At 46.3% G+C, this 20,279-nt stretch overlaps 3 protein-coding genes across 5 annotated transcripts; 1 reads left to right on the plus strand and 2 right to left on the minus strand.

Moving 5' to 3' along the window:
• Nucleotides 1-674: 674 nt before the first annotated feature.
• Nucleotides 675-7,160, minus strand: tk2 (thymidine kinase 2). 2 transcript variants are annotated; one of them, XM_085440663.1, is made up of 10 exons: nt 6,938-7,158; nt 6,518-6,555; nt 6,263-6,337; nt 6,093-6,146; nt 5,584-5,673; nt 5,355-5,428; nt 4,494-4,582; nt 4,204-4,283; nt 2,561-2,641; nt 675-1,651 (listed from the first exon to the last, which is right to left on the minus strand). In XM_085440663.1, the coding sequence occupies exons 1-10, from the start codon at nt 7,086-7,088 to the stop codon at nt 1,568-1,570; spliced, it is 816 nt and encodes a 271-aa protein (XP_085296789.1). In that variant the 5' UTR covers nt 7,089-7,158; the 3' UTR covers nt 675-1,567. The 2 variants fall into 2 exon arrangements, with proteins under 2 accessions (XP_085296789.1, XP_085296790.1); XM_085440664.1 differs by lacking the exon at nt 2,561-2,641 and having other exon boundaries at nt 6,938-7,160.
• A 1,403-nt stretch (nt 7,161-8,563) lies between these two features.
• Nucleotides 8,564-14,462, plus strand: aprt (adenine phosphoribosyltransferase). Its single transcript, XM_085440665.1, has 5 exons — nt 8,564-9,018; nt 10,379-10,482; nt 11,947-12,080; nt 12,772-12,850; nt 13,903-14,462. The coding sequence occupies exons 1-5, from the start codon at nt 8,930-8,932 to the stop codon at nt 14,040-14,042; spliced, it is 546 nt and encodes a 181-aa protein (XP_085296791.1). The 5' UTR covers nt 8,564-8,929; the 3' UTR covers nt 14,043-14,462.
• On the minus strand, nt 14,405-19,874 carry cdt1 (chromatin licensing and DNA replication factor 1). 2 transcript variants are annotated; one of them, XM_085440662.1, is made up of 9 exons: nt 19,204-19,874; nt 18,360-18,646; nt 18,055-18,249; nt 17,715-17,860; nt 17,501-17,601; nt 17,197-17,385; nt 15,891-16,037; nt 15,558-15,759; nt 14,405-15,400 (listed from the first exon to the last, which is right to left on the minus strand). In XM_085440662.1, the coding sequence occupies exons 1-9, from the start codon at nt 19,567-19,569 to the stop codon at nt 15,234-15,236; spliced, it is 1,800 nt and encodes a 599-aa protein (XP_085296788.1). In that variant the 5' UTR covers nt 19,570-19,874; the 3' UTR covers nt 14,405-15,233. The 2 variants fall into 2 exon arrangements, with proteins under 2 accessions (XP_085296788.1, XP_085296787.1); XM_085440661.1 differs by having other exon boundaries at nt 17,233-17,385; nt 19,204-19,642.
• Between the last annotated feature and the right edge of the window lie 405 nt (nt 19,875-20,279).

The raw sequence follows: 20,279 nt of genomic DNA on the forward strand, positions 1-20,279 counted from the left end.
GGACCCACCCAGGGGCAGCCAGGCTACCAGGTCAGTAACCCACGTCCGTCAGCACAGACCCTCCCCTAGCCCCGCTGCACGCAGCCACGAGGAAACAGTCACCTGAGAGCCAACAGAGCCCTTAATAGGCCATGATCGATACCCCGGGTTGAGCCCCCCAAGGAAGACGCCTCCGGGAACCCCCCGACGCCCTAAGCCTGTCGTAAATATTATTTACATTGAAAGTCTAATTACAGACTCGCGTTGAATGCCATTTCTGTAGGATACGAGACAAAAACCCAACTTTGACTTGTAAGAAATATTTTATTAGTTCATTATATGTGTTGGATGGAAGAGTGACGTCTAAGTAAAGTGGTGCAGTGCAAAAACATGTGTATGCATGCTGCCTCTGTGGTCTGAGGTCACTAATCTTCTGTTGGTGGATCTGGATGGAGGACAAACAATAGTTTGGGTCATTTTTTTCCCTTTGGTTAAAAGCTGTCACGTTTATTTATAGCACCAAACCACAGCAATGTTTGAGCTCAAGCTGCTTTATACTTGCAGCCCCAAGACGAGTTTTCTATTCATTACCCAAGTCTGTCGGCCTCCCACAGCCCAGAAAAATATCACCCTGACTTTAACTGATGTGCAAGCAGTTTGCTAATCCCTCTGCAGTCAACACGCCAATAATTCAGTTCAATCATATTGTTTAATTGATGCTTTTGACTTTTATTACACAGAGTGCCAACTCTCAATGAGCACAATTGCAAAGTGTATAAAATAAAACACAAATTTTACACACATTTTATTCCTAACACAATGCAGCCAACTCTGCTTGATCCTTCAAGCGCTGTAAACTCGACTGATCAGTCATGTGACCTGGCAGTGAGTCTTTAAGCACGCTCAATCATCCGGGTAAGGAAAGAGAAGGCAGAGAGCCCACAGCATCACTCAGGAAGCTCCAACGTGTCCCCGAGTTCAAGGCTCCAGGGCGTCAGGCTGTCAGTGGCTGCAGATTTTTCACAGTGCCGGATCACACAGCCTGTTCAAACACTGACTAAATGTTGTCATGGAAATAGGCTCCTTCATTCAGGTGGCAGAGCAGATGGAGGCAGGTAAAGGACAGAGGAGTGATACAGAGTGATGATCAGACCAGGACGTATAACTCGTGGTCTGAAGTGACACAACGCTGTCACTGGACTTGTTCTGTATGAAGAGTTTTCACTTACACACTTCCTCAGACTCACAGAGGATTAATCACGCTCTCAGGAAAAACTCAGCAGATAAGATGCAAGGACCAGCCTGAGCGCGCAGCATCTTTGAAGGCTGACAGGCTTGGGCTCGAGCACTGGAATGATCCGCTCTCATGTTCAGTTTCTCGATAGTTTCTTGTGAGCACATCGATTACATTTTACTTTAATACTGCAATCAAATGTACTGAGATTGGTCTTCATGAATAGGAATGGCTGACCTGGGAGTGCATACAAAAATGTCACATGTGACGAGGTGTAAGATCAGAAACAGCTTAAAAAAGGTGCTGTAACAGCTTCCTGTCAGGTTGGGGTTAGCATGAGTGCGTGTTCGGGAATCAGAGACTTGCTGCTAGGATCTTGGCTCGGTTCTCTTCGTACTGGTGCAGCATCCTCTGCAGGTTGTGGTCAGCAGGAATCACCTGCAAACACACACATCATTCTTAAATATCAGGAAGATCAGGGTTGGCTATGAGGGACTTACTCGACACAGAAAGCAGCAAAAACATGGCTCCAAACCAGATTAAAGCCTGTGTTTTGGGGGAAGTGGGGAAAACAAACAATGATACAGTGTCTCTACGCTGCACTAAAGGACAAACCTGGATAAAACTAACTGTAGGGACGGCTTTCCCAAGCGTTCTTCATAGTGGGGTTGAATATGCTTCATCACAAAGCGTAATCCTGACAGCAGACAGTCTTCTGAATCAAAACAGAGCTGGTACTGCAAAAGAGACGGCTGAAAGCTGAAGGCTCCGCCTCTCCTGTGGGGGCTGAACGTCCCTGTCACTGCAGTATTTTGGATCAACTGAAGGCTTTTCAGGGAGTTTTTAGGACATCCTGATAAGAATGAATATGTCCAGCCTAGAAGTAATAAATGCATGAACAGGAAGAACACCACTACACAGGCTCTTCTATACAGTGAGCAGCAAAGATCTTCTAAATGAGTGGATAGAGCTGGATAGAAAGAACAGAAAACAGTGCTCGTATGTGTTGTGTGTGGATGGGTGAATGAGGCATACAGTATGACATGCTTTGAGTAGAAAAGCACTTAATAAGAACGAGTCCAATCACACTGACACAACTCGTGCTTCAAAAACAACTTGGGTCAACCAGACCTGGGAGTTTGGGCCCAGGTTCCTCGTCGTGTTTCTAATCAGTGTGGAAGAGTGCACCGTCCCGTCCTTGTTATGGGCTTAGTTGCAACAATATTTAGGTGGGTGGCATGAGACAAGAACCCAAGGTTTCCCCAATTCATTGTTATCATTCACTGTGTGTGTCTGTGGTGTGAGAGTACTACCTGAAAGCAAAGCTGTGCTCGTGTGAACACTCACCAACACAGGAGCAGGAACAGGCCAGGAGCTACGCCTGATTAGCCACTCCTCATAAAGCTGGTGAATGGACTCAAGGTACTCCTGGTGGATGGACACACACACACACACACCTGAGAGACAGCTCACTGCTGATATTTATGGGCTCCGCAGTTTAACAAGGATTTTATTTAAGGTCTTTTTATCCGGAACGACTCTAATTCTTTGGGATTTTAAGATTCATGTTTGCTGCCCCACTAAACCTCTTGTGAAAGACGTCCTGAACCTTACTGACTGTTTTAGTCTTGTTCAGTCGGCGCTCCCTCCCACGAGCGTGGACGTACTTTGGATTCAGTCTTATCTCGTGCTCTGTAATTATGTGATATTCTAATTTGCACTTTTGGTAAATGGCCTGGTTCTTATATAGCGCTTTTCTACTCTGAGCACTCAAAGCGCTTTATACAACTAATTCATTCACCCATTCACACAAGCACTTCTAAGCTTAAGTGCTAAGTATCTAGTATTCATAGACATTCACGCTCCGATGGATGCATCGGAGAGCAACATGGGTTAGTATCTTGCCCGAGGATATTTGGCATGCAGACTGGAGCAGCCTGGGATCGAACCACCGACCTTCTGGTTAGTGGCTGATCTGCTCTGCCACCTGAGCTACAGCCACTTTTCTGATCACTGTCATAATTCAAATTTCTGTGCTGACCAGTTAAACCTCTGTTACCTGTGCGCGAGCTCTGCACCATCACTCCTGCTGGACATTTTTCTGCTGTTTCAGAATATTGGGGCCTTTATTTGGGCATCAGCCAGGCTCTGCTCCCTCTTCTCCAACCTGCTCACAGGCAACGTAAACGCGACAGCATTTCCCCAGTTTTGGCTTCCAGTAAATTTTAGATTTGATTTTAAGCTTTAATTGTTTGCTTTTAAGTCTCTAAATGGGTCGGCTCCCTCTTACCTCTCTGAACATACTCCTAACAGAGCCTTCAGGTCTTGTTGTTCCTAGAAGCAGACTCAAACACAGAGCAGGCCGGCCTTTACGGTGGCTACATCGTGACTTTGGAACGCTCTCCTTTTCGCATTAGGACCTCCCTAACACCACATCTTTATTCCCTTACTGTGACTCTTTTCTTTGTTTTTGTGACCTGTCTGTTGGGTTTTTTCCCAGTTTGTGCAGCACTTTGGTCAACCTGTTGTTTAAAAACATACTTATAAATACACTGACTTGAATTGACAGGACGCCTGCTGTAAACTTGTCATGTATGTTTGTAGTAGCAGTTGTCTGGTAAGGTGTAAATATTGATGCCACCTCACTGCAGTCCATGTAGTGAAGCCCCAGGTGAACAGAAACTGGAGCTAGGAGGAAGCCGTGTGCTGACGTGTGCTGCTGCTCACATCTTTAGCCTTTTGTTGCATCTCTAGGAACCAGCTTCATCTTTGAAGCAGAGCTCCAGCATTTGTACGCGTTTCAAACAAAGTGTTAAATGCCATTTGCCTCGACAAACCTCAGATTTTTCACCATGAGTTGGAAATGTTTTCAGACTCTCTGGAGTAGCTTTGTGGTCACTTCAAGTGGTCATTAGATTGGCACTACTGTGCAGCTGTCTGTGTCCCTTTGAATTGACAAACTTCAATGAAGTGAAGCACAAGCTCCTCACCAGTGGAATGACTTTCTCCTCTTCTCTGCATCGCTGCTTTAACCTTTCATGGCAGGTCTGAGGAGACGTCTGCAGGTAAACTGGAGCCAGGGAAAAAGCCAAATATGACATGTATCATTATTATTACTGCGACTACATGAACTCATTTCATTACATAGGAATGCCATTTGTATAAACACACAACCTCAAAGACAGAGGTCAGTTCTCATCGTGTACATTCAGACGTGCACAGGATTCGTGCTTTGTTTCTTGATGCTGAGCTGCAGCAGGTTTGTTTGTGTTGTACTCACCAATGAGATCAACAGGAATGCAAATGTTAGCTGTAATCCAGTCAAACCACTCGCTGAGAACAGCATAGTCCACCTCTGGCATTTTCCCACTGGAAGAAAAACATGAAATAAAACTCTAATTCTACTCAAAGCACTTTATAAACATGTCTCATTCACTCATTCACAGGTTCTATCTGACCTAACGAGCTTGGAAAGAAAACCGACTGGACTTCTTGAAATGTCTTGAAGACGTTTCAGCTCTCACCTTAGAAGCATCTTCAGTTCTAAGGTCTCACAGTGATTTCACCCAGAACCTCCGCTGATAATTTCACACGTTGGCACATGATCACTAGCGGGTCAACAACACCAACTACGGCTTAAATACCCGGGACTCTCCACACATTGGAGGTTCAACCATAGACTGTAGCAGTCAAAGATCAAACCATCAACGCTCTGATTAGTAGGTGACCGTCTCTACCTCCCGAACCACCCCAGCTCTCTAAATTCCCAGAAATGTCAGAAATGCTCAGTTACAGGTTGGATGATTCATTTGAGACAGTTACATATTTTAAATGAAATGTTACATTTTAAGTAACTGCTTCTCTGTTTACATAGCTGCGGCTGTGAGGCACTTTGGCCATTACTGCAAATCAACATCTGGACTATTTCATAGTAAGACTTGGCTACAATGATGCATGACTGAACACGACCTTTACATTAAAGACATGAGAACAGATGCTGAGCCTGACTGAAATAACAATCCATCCTCTCTGTCTGTACATAAATCACATGCACAGGTTGCACACTCTCCTACTTCAGCGCTGCAGGGCTGTGTTGTTCAGGTGAAACTGTGTGGATGATCCGTGGATCAGATTACTGTACCTTCTGAAGAGATTCTCCACAAAGATGTACTTGGCGCTGAAGAGAGATCTCTCCATCATCCTAACAGGAGCTGCCTGAAACCAACAAGAAACAGCACGTGTGCCAGCGTATCCGTTTGCATAACCAGCGTACAGCCATCAGTGTGCTAGCCCAGGCTATATGGGTGTTAGCATGCAACAAAACAAGCACAGAGTAAACCAGCTGTGGTGCTAGCTAGCAGGACACTTACCACAGCTGACAGGTGTCGATCCAGCATAGTGAGCTGAACGTAGGTCTGTAGCGTGATGCCCCAGCGCTGAGGATCCTGGTACATTAAAGCCTGCGGGGACAGAACCTGCAGGTGAACAGCTAGACTGACATGCAGGGAAGTCACACTACCAACCAGCACTCAACACATTCCCAGAGCATTTGATAAGCTTGACCAGACTCCTGAGGAAGGATCCTGATGGAAGCGGGAGTATACAGAGACAATCCATGGTGTTTACACTCACCACATCTCATCCCAAGTCAACACTGTTCAGCACCAGCGCGTTAAACACCGGCGCGTTCAGCACCGGCGCGTTCAGCACCGGCATGTTAAGCACCGGCATGTTAAGCACCGGCGCGTTCAACACCGGCATGTTAAGCACCGGCGCGTTCAGCACCGGCGCGTTCAACACTCCAGCATCATGAAAGCACAAAATGTTTTGGAAGAATCCTTCCAGCTCTGCACACTGACAGCACGGTCATGTACGTTACCAGAGGGTTGTGCCCTCGGACATCTCTCCATTTAGAGATTGGCTCTGTAAGGACCTGCAAGAAAGAGGCAAGGAGAGAGGAATACATTCGTGAACAAATGGTATACTTTGAGCTCGGTAACACTGGAAATCTTGAACGCACACAGCTACACTGCACAAAGACTGACTGACCTCGATACTGCTGGTTTTGCTGAAATATTCCAGACATGTTGTCTTCCCACTGGCAATGTTCCCCTCAACACAGATCTGAACACAGCAACGTACAGGCAGACTGTCAGACACTGCTGTGAGTCTCTGAATATTCATCACTTCCACTGAAAAACTATGGACGATCCGTCCCACATGAGAATCTGCTGTCCACATTAACATTCACATCATTCCCAGCATGCACCGAGGGGCAAACTCAGATTAAACATGGAGGCTCACCACTGCTTTCCTGTCCTCTCCATCCCGCAACAGCTTCCCTTAGAAGGGAGACAACACAGTCAGACTCGATTTCACTTCCTGTAAGTGTTATTGGTTGATTGATTTGAAGGGGGCTCAATACTGTGGGAAATAAAAGATAAAACCTCAAAGAGCTCGTTTTGAACTGTTTGTTTCCCCACATGTTCTTATGACGCTACTCTGAGTCACTCCCTTTTCATCAGCTACTGCTGACAGCACACAACACGTTAACTGACTGCAGATACTCTGTAGGCTACAATTAACCTGAGTTCAGACTGAGGTCAGATCGCTGCTGTCGATCTGTAAGCACCGGGGCAGACATTTGAACCCGGCTGGTTAAACGCTGCTTTAAAGCTCGAGTTCAGCACGGGTCTGATGTGTCCTGACAGCGGCAGCACTGACCTGCAGCCCCGGGCCGTGTCCCGCTGCGGGCTCTGGACGGGACCAGCCTGAATCCCCCGGCACACGCTTTCCTCCACCCGCTCCATCCAGCCCACAAACATGCCGGCGCCACGGCACGGCGAGCGGACACGAGTGTGACACACACCGACATCAGTGTGCCATGTACACGATCCTCTGTACTCACCACACAGGAAGAAGAAGCGCCGCATTTCTTCTTCGAATTATAAGAAGCCGCATCACTGTCAAACAGCGCCCCCTACTGTAGACGACCAATCGTCTGCTCGACGGAAGTTGCGTCACCAAAACAACAACAACACGAAGCGGAAGAGCGAAGAAGTCGGCAAGTCCGCTATTTTTTAATGGAAACTGGCATTTCTTCTATGTTTACGTCAAGTTACAGAGTCTGGATTTAGCGGAAACGACGCTGAATAGCGCGTTTAACCCTTTTGCTTTGTGGTAAATGTTAGCCGCGCGCTAGCCGCCCATTTCTAGTCTTTTCAGTGGCTACACCTGCTTTCCGTGGCTCGTTACAAACGATCTGAGATATATGAAGTAGTAAGCGTATTTAATGCCATACTAGGCAGATTTACCGCACTGCCATTTACTACACATTTACCCGTGTTTGGCCATTGTCAGTACATCTCGCTCGTTGTAAACTTTCTTTAAACATGTATGATTCCAGCCTACCGGATGGGCACTTTTGACTTTTTGTAGTTCAGTTCACTGATTGACTCTCCTGCAGTGCTGTTTTCCTGTATTCATCACCTTTAATAAAGTGTCCTGTGTTACAGTAACAGTGAGTTGTGGATTTACTTAATGAATGCCTAAGTTGGGCTTTAATCTGCCTTAGACATGTGTTTTGTATTTTTTTATTATTAAGTTATTCTCTGCCAATAGGTCTAGAAACACATAACAGACCTGAACCAACGAAGCAATGTGTACATGCAGGCAAAGACAAGTTTTGGAAGTATTTGTACAACACATGCCTCCGCAACAACTTCAGCGTTTCCTGGAATTGATTAGGAAACACTAACAGAGCTATTATCTGTTATGGGAGTCAGATAGTCTTGGTTGACTGTGAAGGCCATGGTGTATGATCACGCCATTTTCATAATCAACTATTCAGTCTATTTGTCACAGGACAAACATAATCTCTCATAGCAAGTTTGTAATGATTTTACAACTCTTTTACCTTTGGCAAGTGAACTCTAACATGTCTGTCTGTAAATGACAGTGTCATGAATAATCCTTCAGTTTTTACCAGTACAAAAGTAAAACAGTTACATTGTCTCATCAGGAGAACCTAAAAGACTCCTCTTATGGCTAGTCTTTGCACATGATAATCACAGAAGAAAAGAAAGGAATTGATTTTCAATTGCGCTTAATTTCAGGAGACTTTCCAACCTGTTGGTTCAAAAGAGCCAAAAGAAAATCCTCATCGATGTTGGAGTAAAAACTAGATGCTTTTATTGGAATACACACTGATAATGCTTACTGTCCTGTCATTGTAAACCAGTCAGAATACATAAATAACTCATTGTGATCATGCTGACTGACTTATGTATGTATGTATGTATGTATATATATGTATATATTGTACTATTCTTAGTTAGCGTATTGTCTGTCTTGTCTTAATGTTGGTTTAAAATGGAGCACTGTAACAAAAAATAATTTCCCCCAGGGATCAATAAAGTATTCTGATTCTGATTCTGAAGACCACAGACAGCAGTCCAGGCGTCAGGTGGGATAAAGGAGCTGGAAACATCACCTGACAAAGAAAAATCAGACAACAAACTGAGTGAATAAAAGAAGGCTTCTTCGTTGCACATTTTTCACCAATCACAAGCCTGTTCTTTCGCTCTAGACTTTCGACCAATCACCGATCAGGATGAATTGCACTGCTGTACTGTGCATCCCCGTCCGCACAAGAGGGCGACAAAGGAGTGTTTGCACACCGTAGGAGGAGGAGAAGAAGAAGAAGTAGCGTTCAGCATGGCCGCAGGCTGGGAGGCAAAGCTGCAGCTGGTCCAGAGACACGTCCGCGCTTTCCCAGACTTTCCCAAGAAAGGGATCCTGTTCAGGTAAGACACTGCGTTCTTGTTTGAACGGCCCAGCAAACGTAAGGTCTCTTCGCTGGTCTACCGCGAATAGAAACGGGTCTCTGAGAGCTGTAACCAGGTGCAAGGGCACGTGTCAGACCCCTGCTACCAGGAAGCACACTTTGCCCCCACAGTGAGCACTTAGGAACAGCCGAATAGAGTGTGTGTGTGTGTGTGGTGCAGTGCAGTGCAGAGGGAGGGCGGGGCTCTTCAAGTTAAAGCAGCGGCTCATGTAGTCTGTCATCGGTACCAGCTCATCTATGACCTACGATTGTTTCCACAGCCTGAGCTTCAGACAGTGAACGGCCTCCGTGACCCGCTGAGCATGAGGTCAATATCAGTGTGTATTTCAAAATAAAATCCCTTTGAAATCTTGCTGTCAGGATGCCGCAATGGCTCAAAGCACTGAAAGCCTTCACTGTAGTCAGAGAACTGCTCAGAGGTTAACTTCAGAGGCCTTTGAACATGACGATGAGCTGTTTAATAAGGAATACATCACGCAAATGAATATGAAACAACGTTTAACCTTCAGGCTGTTAGTAGTTTTTGACCGTGGCAATATTTTCTTGCAACACTTTGATGACTGTGCATGAAAATTGCCACTCAGCTCTGAATGTTGCAGACACAGAAACAGTTGATCTGTTACAGTAATATAATCGGGTGTTAGCCTTCCAGCAGTGAAAATGCATACAGTGTTTTCTAATAGTACTCCCTAGAGGTAGCATGTAAAAAGTAGTCCGCCCAACACAGAGCCCAGTGACACTACAACATCCAGCTACAGGCTGGTTCAGTTCAAATAACATGCAGTATTTGTTCAGTTAGTACTGTGCATTATAACTATGCCACCTACAAGTCAAAGGCTGGGTTTTGTCACTCCAATGTCAAATATAGATCAGAAATCAACACTTTGCATCTCTAGGAAATGAAATCTCTCTGTGGAAATGTATGTTATAATTCTGATGTGTATCCAAAAGGACTGGTTACTATTTAAGCCTGACTCTTTACCTGGAGGTCCAATCCCCCCAGTAAGTAGACGAACCACTATTCCTGCTGAGCCACAGCTACTCCCAGTATCAGCTGATCATAGGAATTTGCTGATATATCAGTATTGGGATTTATAACAGCTGATAAATGGAGACACAGGAGAAAACCCTTCAGCATGGTTTCAGGGTGTTCCTCCTGTGCTCATGTTGCATTGTTTGTCTATCAGAGGGTGGCTTCCCTCAGAAAAAGATCAGCAGTTATATCTGACTTTTAAGCCACCAAACAATAGCATGAGTCTTAAAAGCCCTGTATCTGCCAGGCTGTAAATGCTACAAACTGTTGTGTCTGAATCTTGCAGAGATATTTGTCCCATCCTCAAGGATGCAGCTGCCCTTAAAGCAGTAATTGACCTGTTTGAAGAACATGTGAGGAACATGTACCAGCACGTGGATCTGATTGTAGGTAAGAAAAACAAAAGCAGAGCTCTGAAACTGCTGTGCTCCACCTTTTAAAGGCGTCTTTAACACACCTTAAACATCCTCTCAGCCAGCTGTATCGCATGCTTGGTGTTCGGAAAGTCCACTTTATTTGTGCAGCTGTGTGAGATATTGTGTGTTAACTCCTGTGAGTATAGTGGTAAAGCATGTACACTCCATCAGATACTTCTGTTCAATATTTTTCCATCACTTGTTCTTAGTGTAAGCTGTCTTACAACGTCAAACATGAGGCCGCCCTGGACCCAGCTCCTCAGCGACAGCTGCTCAAAGTGAAAGAGTTGAGACTGGCAGGAAGCCGGCCTGTACCTGCTTGCTTCCTTAGTTTATTTATGTTCTTAAGCCAGTCAGGTCCGTGTAACAGTCAACAGCACACGGTGAATAAATGAAAGTGGCTCTCTTTTTATCTGGTTAAGTTACCATGGTAACTCATGCTGAAGTTGGCTGTGTTCAGTTTAGGTTTAAAATTGCCTGGAAAGACAATATTTACATTGACTCTTTATTGTGCAACATGTGTGAGTTAAGCAGTGCTGTAATCAAACCATCACAAACTTGCATTATCACAGGATTATTTGTGATGTGTTTGATCCTTAAGCTGCTGCCGAGTAGTGATGGGACGTTCTGTATCGAGGCTTCGGAGCGTGTGTCGAGTAATGGAGGGGGCGTTTCCGCGAAGCGCGTATCGAGGCTTGCTTCATTTATGGGAGGAGCTGAAAATGATGACGTCCGAAGCCTCGCTGCCCGGCTGTACCACGTGACTGGTTCATGAAGCGGTTCGAACTTTGCCGCAAATAATCATTTTCCATACTGCCAGCATAAATATACACAGTATACTGCCATCACTACAATATACATGTTTTACACACTCCTTTTGTTGTTGACATTTACAGGCTGTGTGCAAAATGCCACACTCTTCAAATTCATGCCAGCTATTATTTTTACGTCCAGTAGGTGTCCTGCTAGAGCAAATGAAGCTTCATGAAGCTTCGCGTTGGGGTGAACCAATTGGATGAAAAGCTCCAGTGCTTCATGGGGCTTCATCTGCCCATCACTACTGCCGAGTCTCTTTTAGTCTGTTCGAAGTGCAGCTGCTAGAGTACAAGAATATCTGTTACACACTGAACTCCTTTATCAGGCTGTGGGACCGTGAGCTTTACTGCTTCCATGCATCCAGTTTAAATGTGCAGCCGTCACTTTAGTAGCAAACAGCAACCCTGAGCACGCTCAGACACACAATCACTCACAGAGGATTAAATAATCTTATCTGCAACAGTGTTGCAGTTTACTGCTGTTTCTATAGAATTCTAATCATTCAATCACAGTCATCATCTGATAACGTCTCTGGTTTGGTTCGGGCAGGTTTGATGTTATTGTGTCCTTTTAATGTAAATGTTGCTCCTCCCACCTCATTATTGCTGTTTGTGTGTGGCAGGTTTAGATGCTCGTGGTTTCCTGTTTGGGCCTCTGCTCGCCCAGAGGCTAGGTGTTGGCTTCGTCCTGGTCAGAAAGAAAGGCAAACTGCCCGGAGCCACTGTTTCTGTCTCTTATGATCTGGAGTATGGCAAGGTAAAGAACACAAGGACACACTCTGAAAGGTTTGTGTGTTTGGAGGGCGGGCAGGATGAAACTGTTAGAGATGAGGTACTAAGGACAATCCTCATAAAAGTGGAGGAAATATGTATTTTTGGACATTTCACTGCTCGACTTTTTCATCCCCACTCCTCTTTTCCATGGGGCAGTTGAACGCATCCCTTCCACAAGCCGTATACAGAGACACTTATGGAAATGTAGACACTATGATCCTATTCTGCAGACAAGGCAGCAATATCTTAGACACACCTTCAGCCTTACTGGCCTGCTGTAAGCGCTGCGTCCTATAGGAAGGATCCAGCACCACAAACCCAGGATGGGAGGGTTTGTGGTGTTTGTTACATAACAAACAAACAGTATACTAAGACAATGTCAGCTAGTTGAAGTGCATCCTTTAGGTCCTGTAGTGCTAATCACAAATACGTGCACTGCAGCTTGCTGTCATATTCGTGTTTTTGTTTCAGTGACGTGTCTGCACAGCAGCTCAGAGATTCAGAGACAGAAAACCCACTGCTAGCTATCATGATGCAGATATGAGTCGAGGTTTACAAGAAACTCCGTTTCTCCTTTCACTGTTACTTGAGATAAGAAGTTTAGTCTCTGTTGCATCGTTGAGCTTGACCACATTCAGATCTCATTAAAAATGGTATTTACTCTGTTCCCCCAGGCAGAAGCAGAGATCCAGGAGGATGCTGTGGCGCCAGGACAAAGGGTCCTGCTCGTCGATGACCTCCTGGCTACTGGAGGTGAGAAATTGCCCAGTTTAGATGTGATTCAGTCCGACTGAGACATGAATACAAGTTATGTTGCTGAATATTTCCCCTTACTGGCACTTCTGCTTTTACTTCAACATTAGATAATCCGTGTAACATTATGGATGCCACGGGGGGATTCAGCGTTCACAGAAACAACCTTCATGATGCGTAGCGGTCGTTTCTTATGGTTTATGAAAGAAGCTGCACAGCTCGCTCGCGGCTGACACACAGCATTAATATTACTAGAATCTTTTTTCCCCCAGTCTCATGTTGTGACTCTGGTTTGACTTTTTTAATTAATGGCAGCTTTCCTGTCTTGAAATGGCAGTGATGAAGGAAAAGTTTGACTAGAACAGCATCGTCCTGTCTGGGCAGTGATGCGCACTACTCGTCTTCACTTTTCATACTTTGTTTAATCTGTGATGATTTTCCTTCACTCTTCTCTTGGTGAACTCGGCTGTTGCCTCCTCCCCTGTTTTGGCCCATAGAGTCGTGCACGTCCAGCGAGGGGCAGTTACATTTTGGAGGTCTGTCTGTGAAACCCCTCTGAGACGCATAACGTGAACGGGACCATAAGTTAGGCTAAAGTCAACCCAGGCTTTCAGCTCAGCTTGAAGCGAATGTTGTTGTGCGCGAGACACCTTTAAGCTTTCTTTCAGCTGCAGCAGCAGGGCTGTAATTCAAACACAGGCTTACTCTGCATGAAAGTTTCATACATCGGTCCAGAAGTACTAACAGTTGCTGTTTTGGGTCATATTGATCCATTAAAAATGTTTTTTTTATTGATCCATATCACAGAACGCCGAGGTAATGAGGTCTGAGAGCTCTCCCTGTTTTCTGGAAGACTGAAAGAAAAGTTACCTGACAAGCCCAAATCCTGCTTTGCACTGTCGTCTTGGGTCCCCCTACTTCAATAAAAACTCGGTGTAGAGGGAAATAAAGCGGATTGGGCTGTTAGGAGTATCGGTGGGATGCGTGACTTTCTTTGGACTGATTTCTCTTAGGAAGTCTGCCTTTAAGACTTTGACATGTGTGTATTGCAGGGACGCTGCATGCTGCCGCCGAGCTGATGAGGAAACAGCAGGCTGAGGTTCTGGGCTGCATGGTGGTCATCGAGCTCAAAGAGCTAAACGGCATCGACAAACTCAAACCACACAGAGTCTTCTCCCTGCTTCAGTACTGAGGACACTCGACCCAGACAAGAAATCTCTTAATTTTACAGTAATTTTGTTTACAGGGTGTAGCTGCGCCCCGTTATTTTAATGGGATGTTACTGGAAGTACAGTACGTCCAGTGTCTGAGCAGCATCCAAGTTTACTTTGCCTCGGCTCAGAAGGCAGGGTGAGTTTGACCCTGTCTGGGTTCATGTTCAGGCGTGACGACTCTGCCACTGGAAGGCAGCTGCTAGTCACGAAACATGAACAACTGTGATGGAAATAACAGGGAGTGCAGATGAGACTGAAATGACTAAGAATACAAGAGATGCAGCACATGAACACGCAGCAGCCTCCATCAATGTAATGACTGAAAAAAGAAACGTTCCACTGGAAATGACCAAAACCAGCTTTACTGGGTGTAACTTTGCAATAAAGTGTACAACACATCTGTGTCAGTCCAATCATGTAACATCTAAAAACAAACACTGGTTATCACTGATGACTAAATGATCATCACGGTCTATGCTGGAACATTTAAAGCCGTGAGACAAGCTTAAGACTGGTTTAGAATCAAGTGTGCAGCTTAAATTGTCTTTGTGTGCAAGTCTTCCAGCTGCAGCCAGCTGTGCTTTGCTCGAGGGTGAGTGTAGTTGTAGAGCACAGCAGCTGTCATGAAGCAGGTCTGCTTACACATCAAACCAGAACGAGCCGAACACGAGCTGAAACTCCGGTTTGGTCACAGCAAAGTCAATCATTACCTTTACTGATGAGTTACATCAGCCTGCAGCTGTTCGAATGGACCCGTTTTCTGCATCAGTAATGAGAACATCAAACACCCACAGCACCCTGCTGAGCTGTTTAAGATCCCCTCATGACCAATCCACCATTCGTGACAGCACAAAGCTGGGTGCAGCTCTTCACTGTGTTTCTTGAACATTCTCATCAAACAGTGACTCTGAATCTAAAATACAAAATGAGTTTACTGCATAGAAAAGTGTTCCTAATAACAAAGTCAGTACATCCGTGTTACACTTTGGATAGAAGGAAAAAACAAAACTGGATCAGTGTTTCGAACAACTCAGCACAAGCATGTCAGGAGGACTCCTTCAACTCCATCCATGTATTATCCAAACCAGACGAACGTGCCAAAACCTGCGGACAACCACTGAAACGTGCTAAAAATACTGCGAGGCGGTCACGTTAAAGGCCACCAGGCCTCAGATCAGAGTCTCCTCCTCTCGGAGTCTGCTGTTCACCGTGTCCGTCACAGTGCTGAGCTCCATGTTCTTATTCAGCTTCAGGTACAAGTCCTTCCTCACTGTGTGAAGAGTCAGCCAATCACCAGCCACTTCTGCCAGCAGATGGATGTGTTTCTCCATTTCACCTGTTGATTACAAAGGATCAGCCGGTCAGCTTCTACCTAGTGAATACGGCTCTACCTGGTTCAGTTTTCTGCTACATTTCTAACAGTTACAAACAGAAACCCTGTGTGGAGGGAGATCTCAGCACAAGCACCACATTGTTCTGTTTCGTGAACCAACCTGTGCTCAGAGAAGATCTGTAGCTTGCCACCATCCGGTTACACGCCACCTCCATCGTTAAAGCCGGTTTCTTCTCTGCAACAAACACACTGCGGAGAATCCGTGCCAGCTCCCCAAGGCGTGACATCATTAACAGGCGCTCCTCCTGCTTGCTGTTACGAGTCATGACTGCCTGGAGCTTCTGTGCCTCCTTTGCCCGAATCTGAGGAGAAAGCAAAGTAAACTATAAAGATGTGTTTTTAGCAGCTGTTAGAGACAAAAATCACATCTTAAAGAAGCTCCAACAGCACTGTGGTCGACCCCCCTGAAGAACTGTGTGCCCGGTCTACCTACCCGGTCCAGCAGAGACTGGGACACCCCTTTCAGGGCATTTGGGACAGCTGATGTTTGGGGGACTGTGGGGTTCTCCTGGGATGTTGGCTCTTTGTGAGCAGCTTTGTCTTCTGTCTTCAGAGCCAGCCCAATCAGAGCCTTCTCCATCTGAACACACACAAAAAGCCAACACATTTAGCGTTACAGTAATTATACTAATATAAAGTTCCGTTAAAGAGCATCATGACAATCCCCGGCAGCCTACACCTGTTGCAGCATAACTAAGGGAGGATTCAGGGTCACCGGTCCAGCCCTAACTTCAGCAAAAAGGAAAGTTTGAAGACTGATCTTGAAAGTAGAGATAGTGTCTGTCTCCTGAATCCAAACTGGAAGCTGGTTCCACAGAAGAGGGGCCTGAAAACTGAAGGCTCTGCCTCCCATTCTACTTTTAAATACTCTAGGAACAACAAGTAGGCCTGCAGAGCGAGAGCGAAGTGCTCTAATAGGGTGATATGGTACTACAATAATGATTGCATTTTATAAAGCGCTTTACAATGCCACTATTCATTCACTCTCACATTCACACACTGGTGGAGGCAGCTGCAGTTGTAGCCACAGCTGCCCTGGGGCAGACTGACATCATTAAGATATGATGGGGCACAAATATACAAGAATATGATTTTGGATTTCCAAATATCCAACTACGCTCTCTCTCTAGTCCCCGTCACCCAACGAAAGCAGTCCTACATGTTGGATGGAGCACACGTGCTGGTCAAAACGACTCAGCCTCTTAACAGTAAGACGTTCTTGTGACTACACCCACTGTTACTAAGTAGTGCTCACCAGTTTCCTGGAACTGAACATACAACTGAGAAAAATGCTGAATTAGGAGCTGCATCTCTCCAAAGGGATCGATGGCGGTAAGCTGTCAGTCACCATGTTCACGCAGACGGCTTTGATTAAACTTCTTCCTTCTGTCCTTCACCCTCATGAACAGTAGGAGGTGATGCGAGTTTACAAGTAACAACACAAAACACGCGACGCTGGTCTGGTGGCAGACTCAGGAGGGGCTACGTGATTAACTGAGAGGGGAAAGTGCTACAGAGTGTGGGTATGACACAGCTGTTTGTGATTGAGGTCAAGTGTTGAACTGACAGCCTGGAGTGATTACTGCCCATGTGACCTTCAATCTTTTGAGACAACGCCACAAATGTGTGTAAACAACACCTGAAATTCAGAGTGCTAACACCTAACAGATATTAATCTCAGACTACAGTAAGCTCATCGTTTACGCAGAAGCGTGAGAGCGGTGACACTGCTGCAGCACCTTAGGTGTGATGAGTGAGCGGGCCTTGTCGAGCACCTCCTGAGCTGTGGCCAGTTTCTCCGGGCGAGGAGTCTGAGGCAGTGCGCTCGTATGGACGGCTGGCACAGAGTCCACATTAAAGCGAGGATGCCAGCGGGTCAGTTTGTCTTCTGGAACCAACACTGGGGGATCCAACGAGGACAGGAAAACCTGCAGGGGAAAAAAAAAAAAAGGAGATTTAGGCAGAAGTTTGAGACGACAACAAAAAAGTAACTGCTGTGTGACTTATTAAAAAAATGAGTGAACCCAAACTAGAGCAGCTGACCTTGTGGTGCTGTTTGACAATGGAAAGCAGGCTGTTATGGAACACACGTCTTCTCTCCAGGAGACGAGAGGCTGACAGCACAGGTCGAGCCTCGCCATTTTCTGAGGAGAACAACCCCAAAAACCCAAATCAAAGCCATGTACTGAGGGACAGTTTACAAATATGGTATTTGGAGAAAAGGGTTGGCTGAGCTGAAGGTGACGTGCGCTCTAACCGGAGACGATGATGGGGTCCACGGTCAGCTGGTAGCTTCCCTTCTTAATGCTGCTGTTGAAAGCTTGGATGTGTTTCTCCTGCCGGAACGTGTAGGCCTCAGGAAACACCGTCTTTATCTGACCCACGTGGCTCTCTTCAAAGCGCCTCAAAGAGGAAAGAAGTCAGTTATTATCTTTAGCAGCGAGCCACAGGTCCAGCGAGCCTTAGCTTAAAAACACACGAAGCTGCTGACAGCTGGAACCTTTCTAGCACAAACAACAGGACTGCTGACACATTCCACTTTCCCACACATTCTCAGCTTTTGTCTCACGAACTCATCCGACTAACCGAACACTTACTTGTGCATCATGTCCTGAACTCCCCGTTTGATCTTGGTGAAGGTCGCGGTCTCGCAGCGGTTGTACAACATGGCGACCACAGTGTCCATGCTTCTGAACATTTCAGCCAGCACCTTGTAATGGTAGGGGAGCGAGAGGCCTGGGGGGGCATCTTGAGCAAGAGTGTGGTACCGCTGATACGCTGGCTGCTCGGTGCTGGACACACAAGGGAGGACATTCACTTTAACATGGACTAAACAAAAGCTCATCTTTGGGGAAATGCAGCTTACTCTCACTTAGCTCTGTGCACATGTGCAAGTGCTCACCTGTCCTGAGCACGGGTCTCAGTCAGCTCATGCTCCGCTGCTGCTTTTGCTTCCTTCCTCTTCTGAGCTTTAGCTGCAAGCTCTTTGGCCCGAGCTACAGAGAGCTTCAGGGTCTTAGCTTCAGCAGAGGCCGAAATGATGGTTTCAGGAACAGCAGGGGAGCTACTGTCAGGCACTAAAGATGGAGAGGGTGTAGCTGAGGACGCAGTGGCAGGGATCTCATCTACACGCTTCTTAATCCTCAGAAGGCGTGACTTGAGAGCAGCGATGTCCTCTTTACCCAGGACCTGCCAGAAATGGAAAAAGGTGCTCTCAGCTAGGGCTGCTCAGTTAATCGAATTTTAACCACGATCTGGGCTTTCAGTGAAAATAATGGTGATTATCATTTTTGCCATAATCGAGCAGCCCTACTCTCAGCTGCGACCAAAACACACCAGAGGTCATGTGTGCAGCCCTGCTCCCCACATGCTGATTAGCCATCATGAGTGTTTCTCTCTCACACACAGCAACCTTTGTTAAAGAGAGGCGTGTTTCAGATATGATCAGGCTGCTCTCATTGTTCCAGTATGAAGACCTTATTCAAACTGCTGAGACTGAACCCTCTCAGGAATGATATTAAATCACAAGTTCAGTCTCTGAGAAAAGGCATAGAAACATCTCATTTATTCAGCTGAGAAACCTCGTGAGATTCAGAATGCCGATTTAAAGCCAGATCAGTCCAGAGGAGCAAATATCCAGACACTACAAAGATCTGAGCATGACGAAGAGTACACAAAGCCTGCAACTACAGAGTGAAGGCAGGACAAAGCCTGTGGGTCTGTGTGTACATGCACACGTCTGTTACCTGTGCCGTGTCTGCGGGCAGCTCCAGTTTCTTCCTGGCAGACCGCCTCGCCGGCCTCTCTGCTCCTGCAGCGGCTGCCGGTGCTCCGAGATCCGCCTGCCGCCTCTTCTTGGCGGTGCTGTGCTCGACGGCTGCGGCGGACACGGTCGCTCCGAGGTCAGCCGAGCCCCGCTTGGGGGTGCGGGGACTGGAGAGGGGTTGCTCCGCGCCATGGTTCAGCCCTGCGGCCTCGTCGATTACACGGAGAAACTCTTCATGAACTGTCGACGAACACGAGAAGGCGCTGCGTGGCTCTGTCGGCTTCGTTGGGCCGCCAGTGGCTTTCTTCGTCCGGGAGTAGAAGTCGGTAACCCGAGCCTGAGACATGCCGCTGGCCTCACAAGCGAACACGAAAACAAAACGAGGACGAGCAGAGCCCCAGCACACAGACGCCGTCTGCAAACGTTCTCCGGAAGTGCGCACACTGCACAGGAAGAAGAAACAAATGTTCGCGCGAAATGAATAAAGCCACGCCTCCCCCGGTCCTCTTGGTCGGAGGGTAAACCAGGACTGGAGCAGACCGTGGGCGGGCGTGTTCTTCTTCTGTGTAAAAGTTTTCCACACGCTAAACACGGGCTTTGAGCGGTGCTGTGGATCAACATGTCCAGTGTCTGTTTGTGAAAGTGTAACTTTACCTGTCTAATCACCATGGTTACAGCAGGTGATCACGTTCAAATCACGCCACCTTCCCGATAGTTTGCTGCGTGTTTCAGTGACACACACAAATAACACCGGTCCACCCAACCTCGTGGGTTCACACAAAGGGAGAATCTGTCTAACAAACCACAGTAAAGGTAATGAGAATATTCGTGCTAAATAGTATGCAGTTAATCATGACGAAGTTCAAAAGGGACATGAATGTGAAAGCTATCCTGAGACTTCTGGGTCACGTGCTAGAACATTTTGTCTTTACTTTGAAATGGGAAAATGTTGTATTTGTTTCTTTCAAAGGCAAAACGGAAGATGTATACTTTGTAATAAATCTGTTAGCTATCTTAGCTAAATGTTATTTCCAGAAATGCAAATACAGTAGCCAA

Source organism: Copadichromis virginalis, linkage group LG19 (assembly GCF_057382275.1).
Source record: "Copadichromis virginalis isolate Kocher_CV1m ecotype Utaka linkage group LG19, C_Virginalis_male_GT1.1, whole genome shotgun sequence".
Lineage (NCBI taxonomy): Eukaryota > Metazoa > Chordata > Actinopteri > Cichliformes > Cichlidae > Copadichromis > Copadichromis virginalis.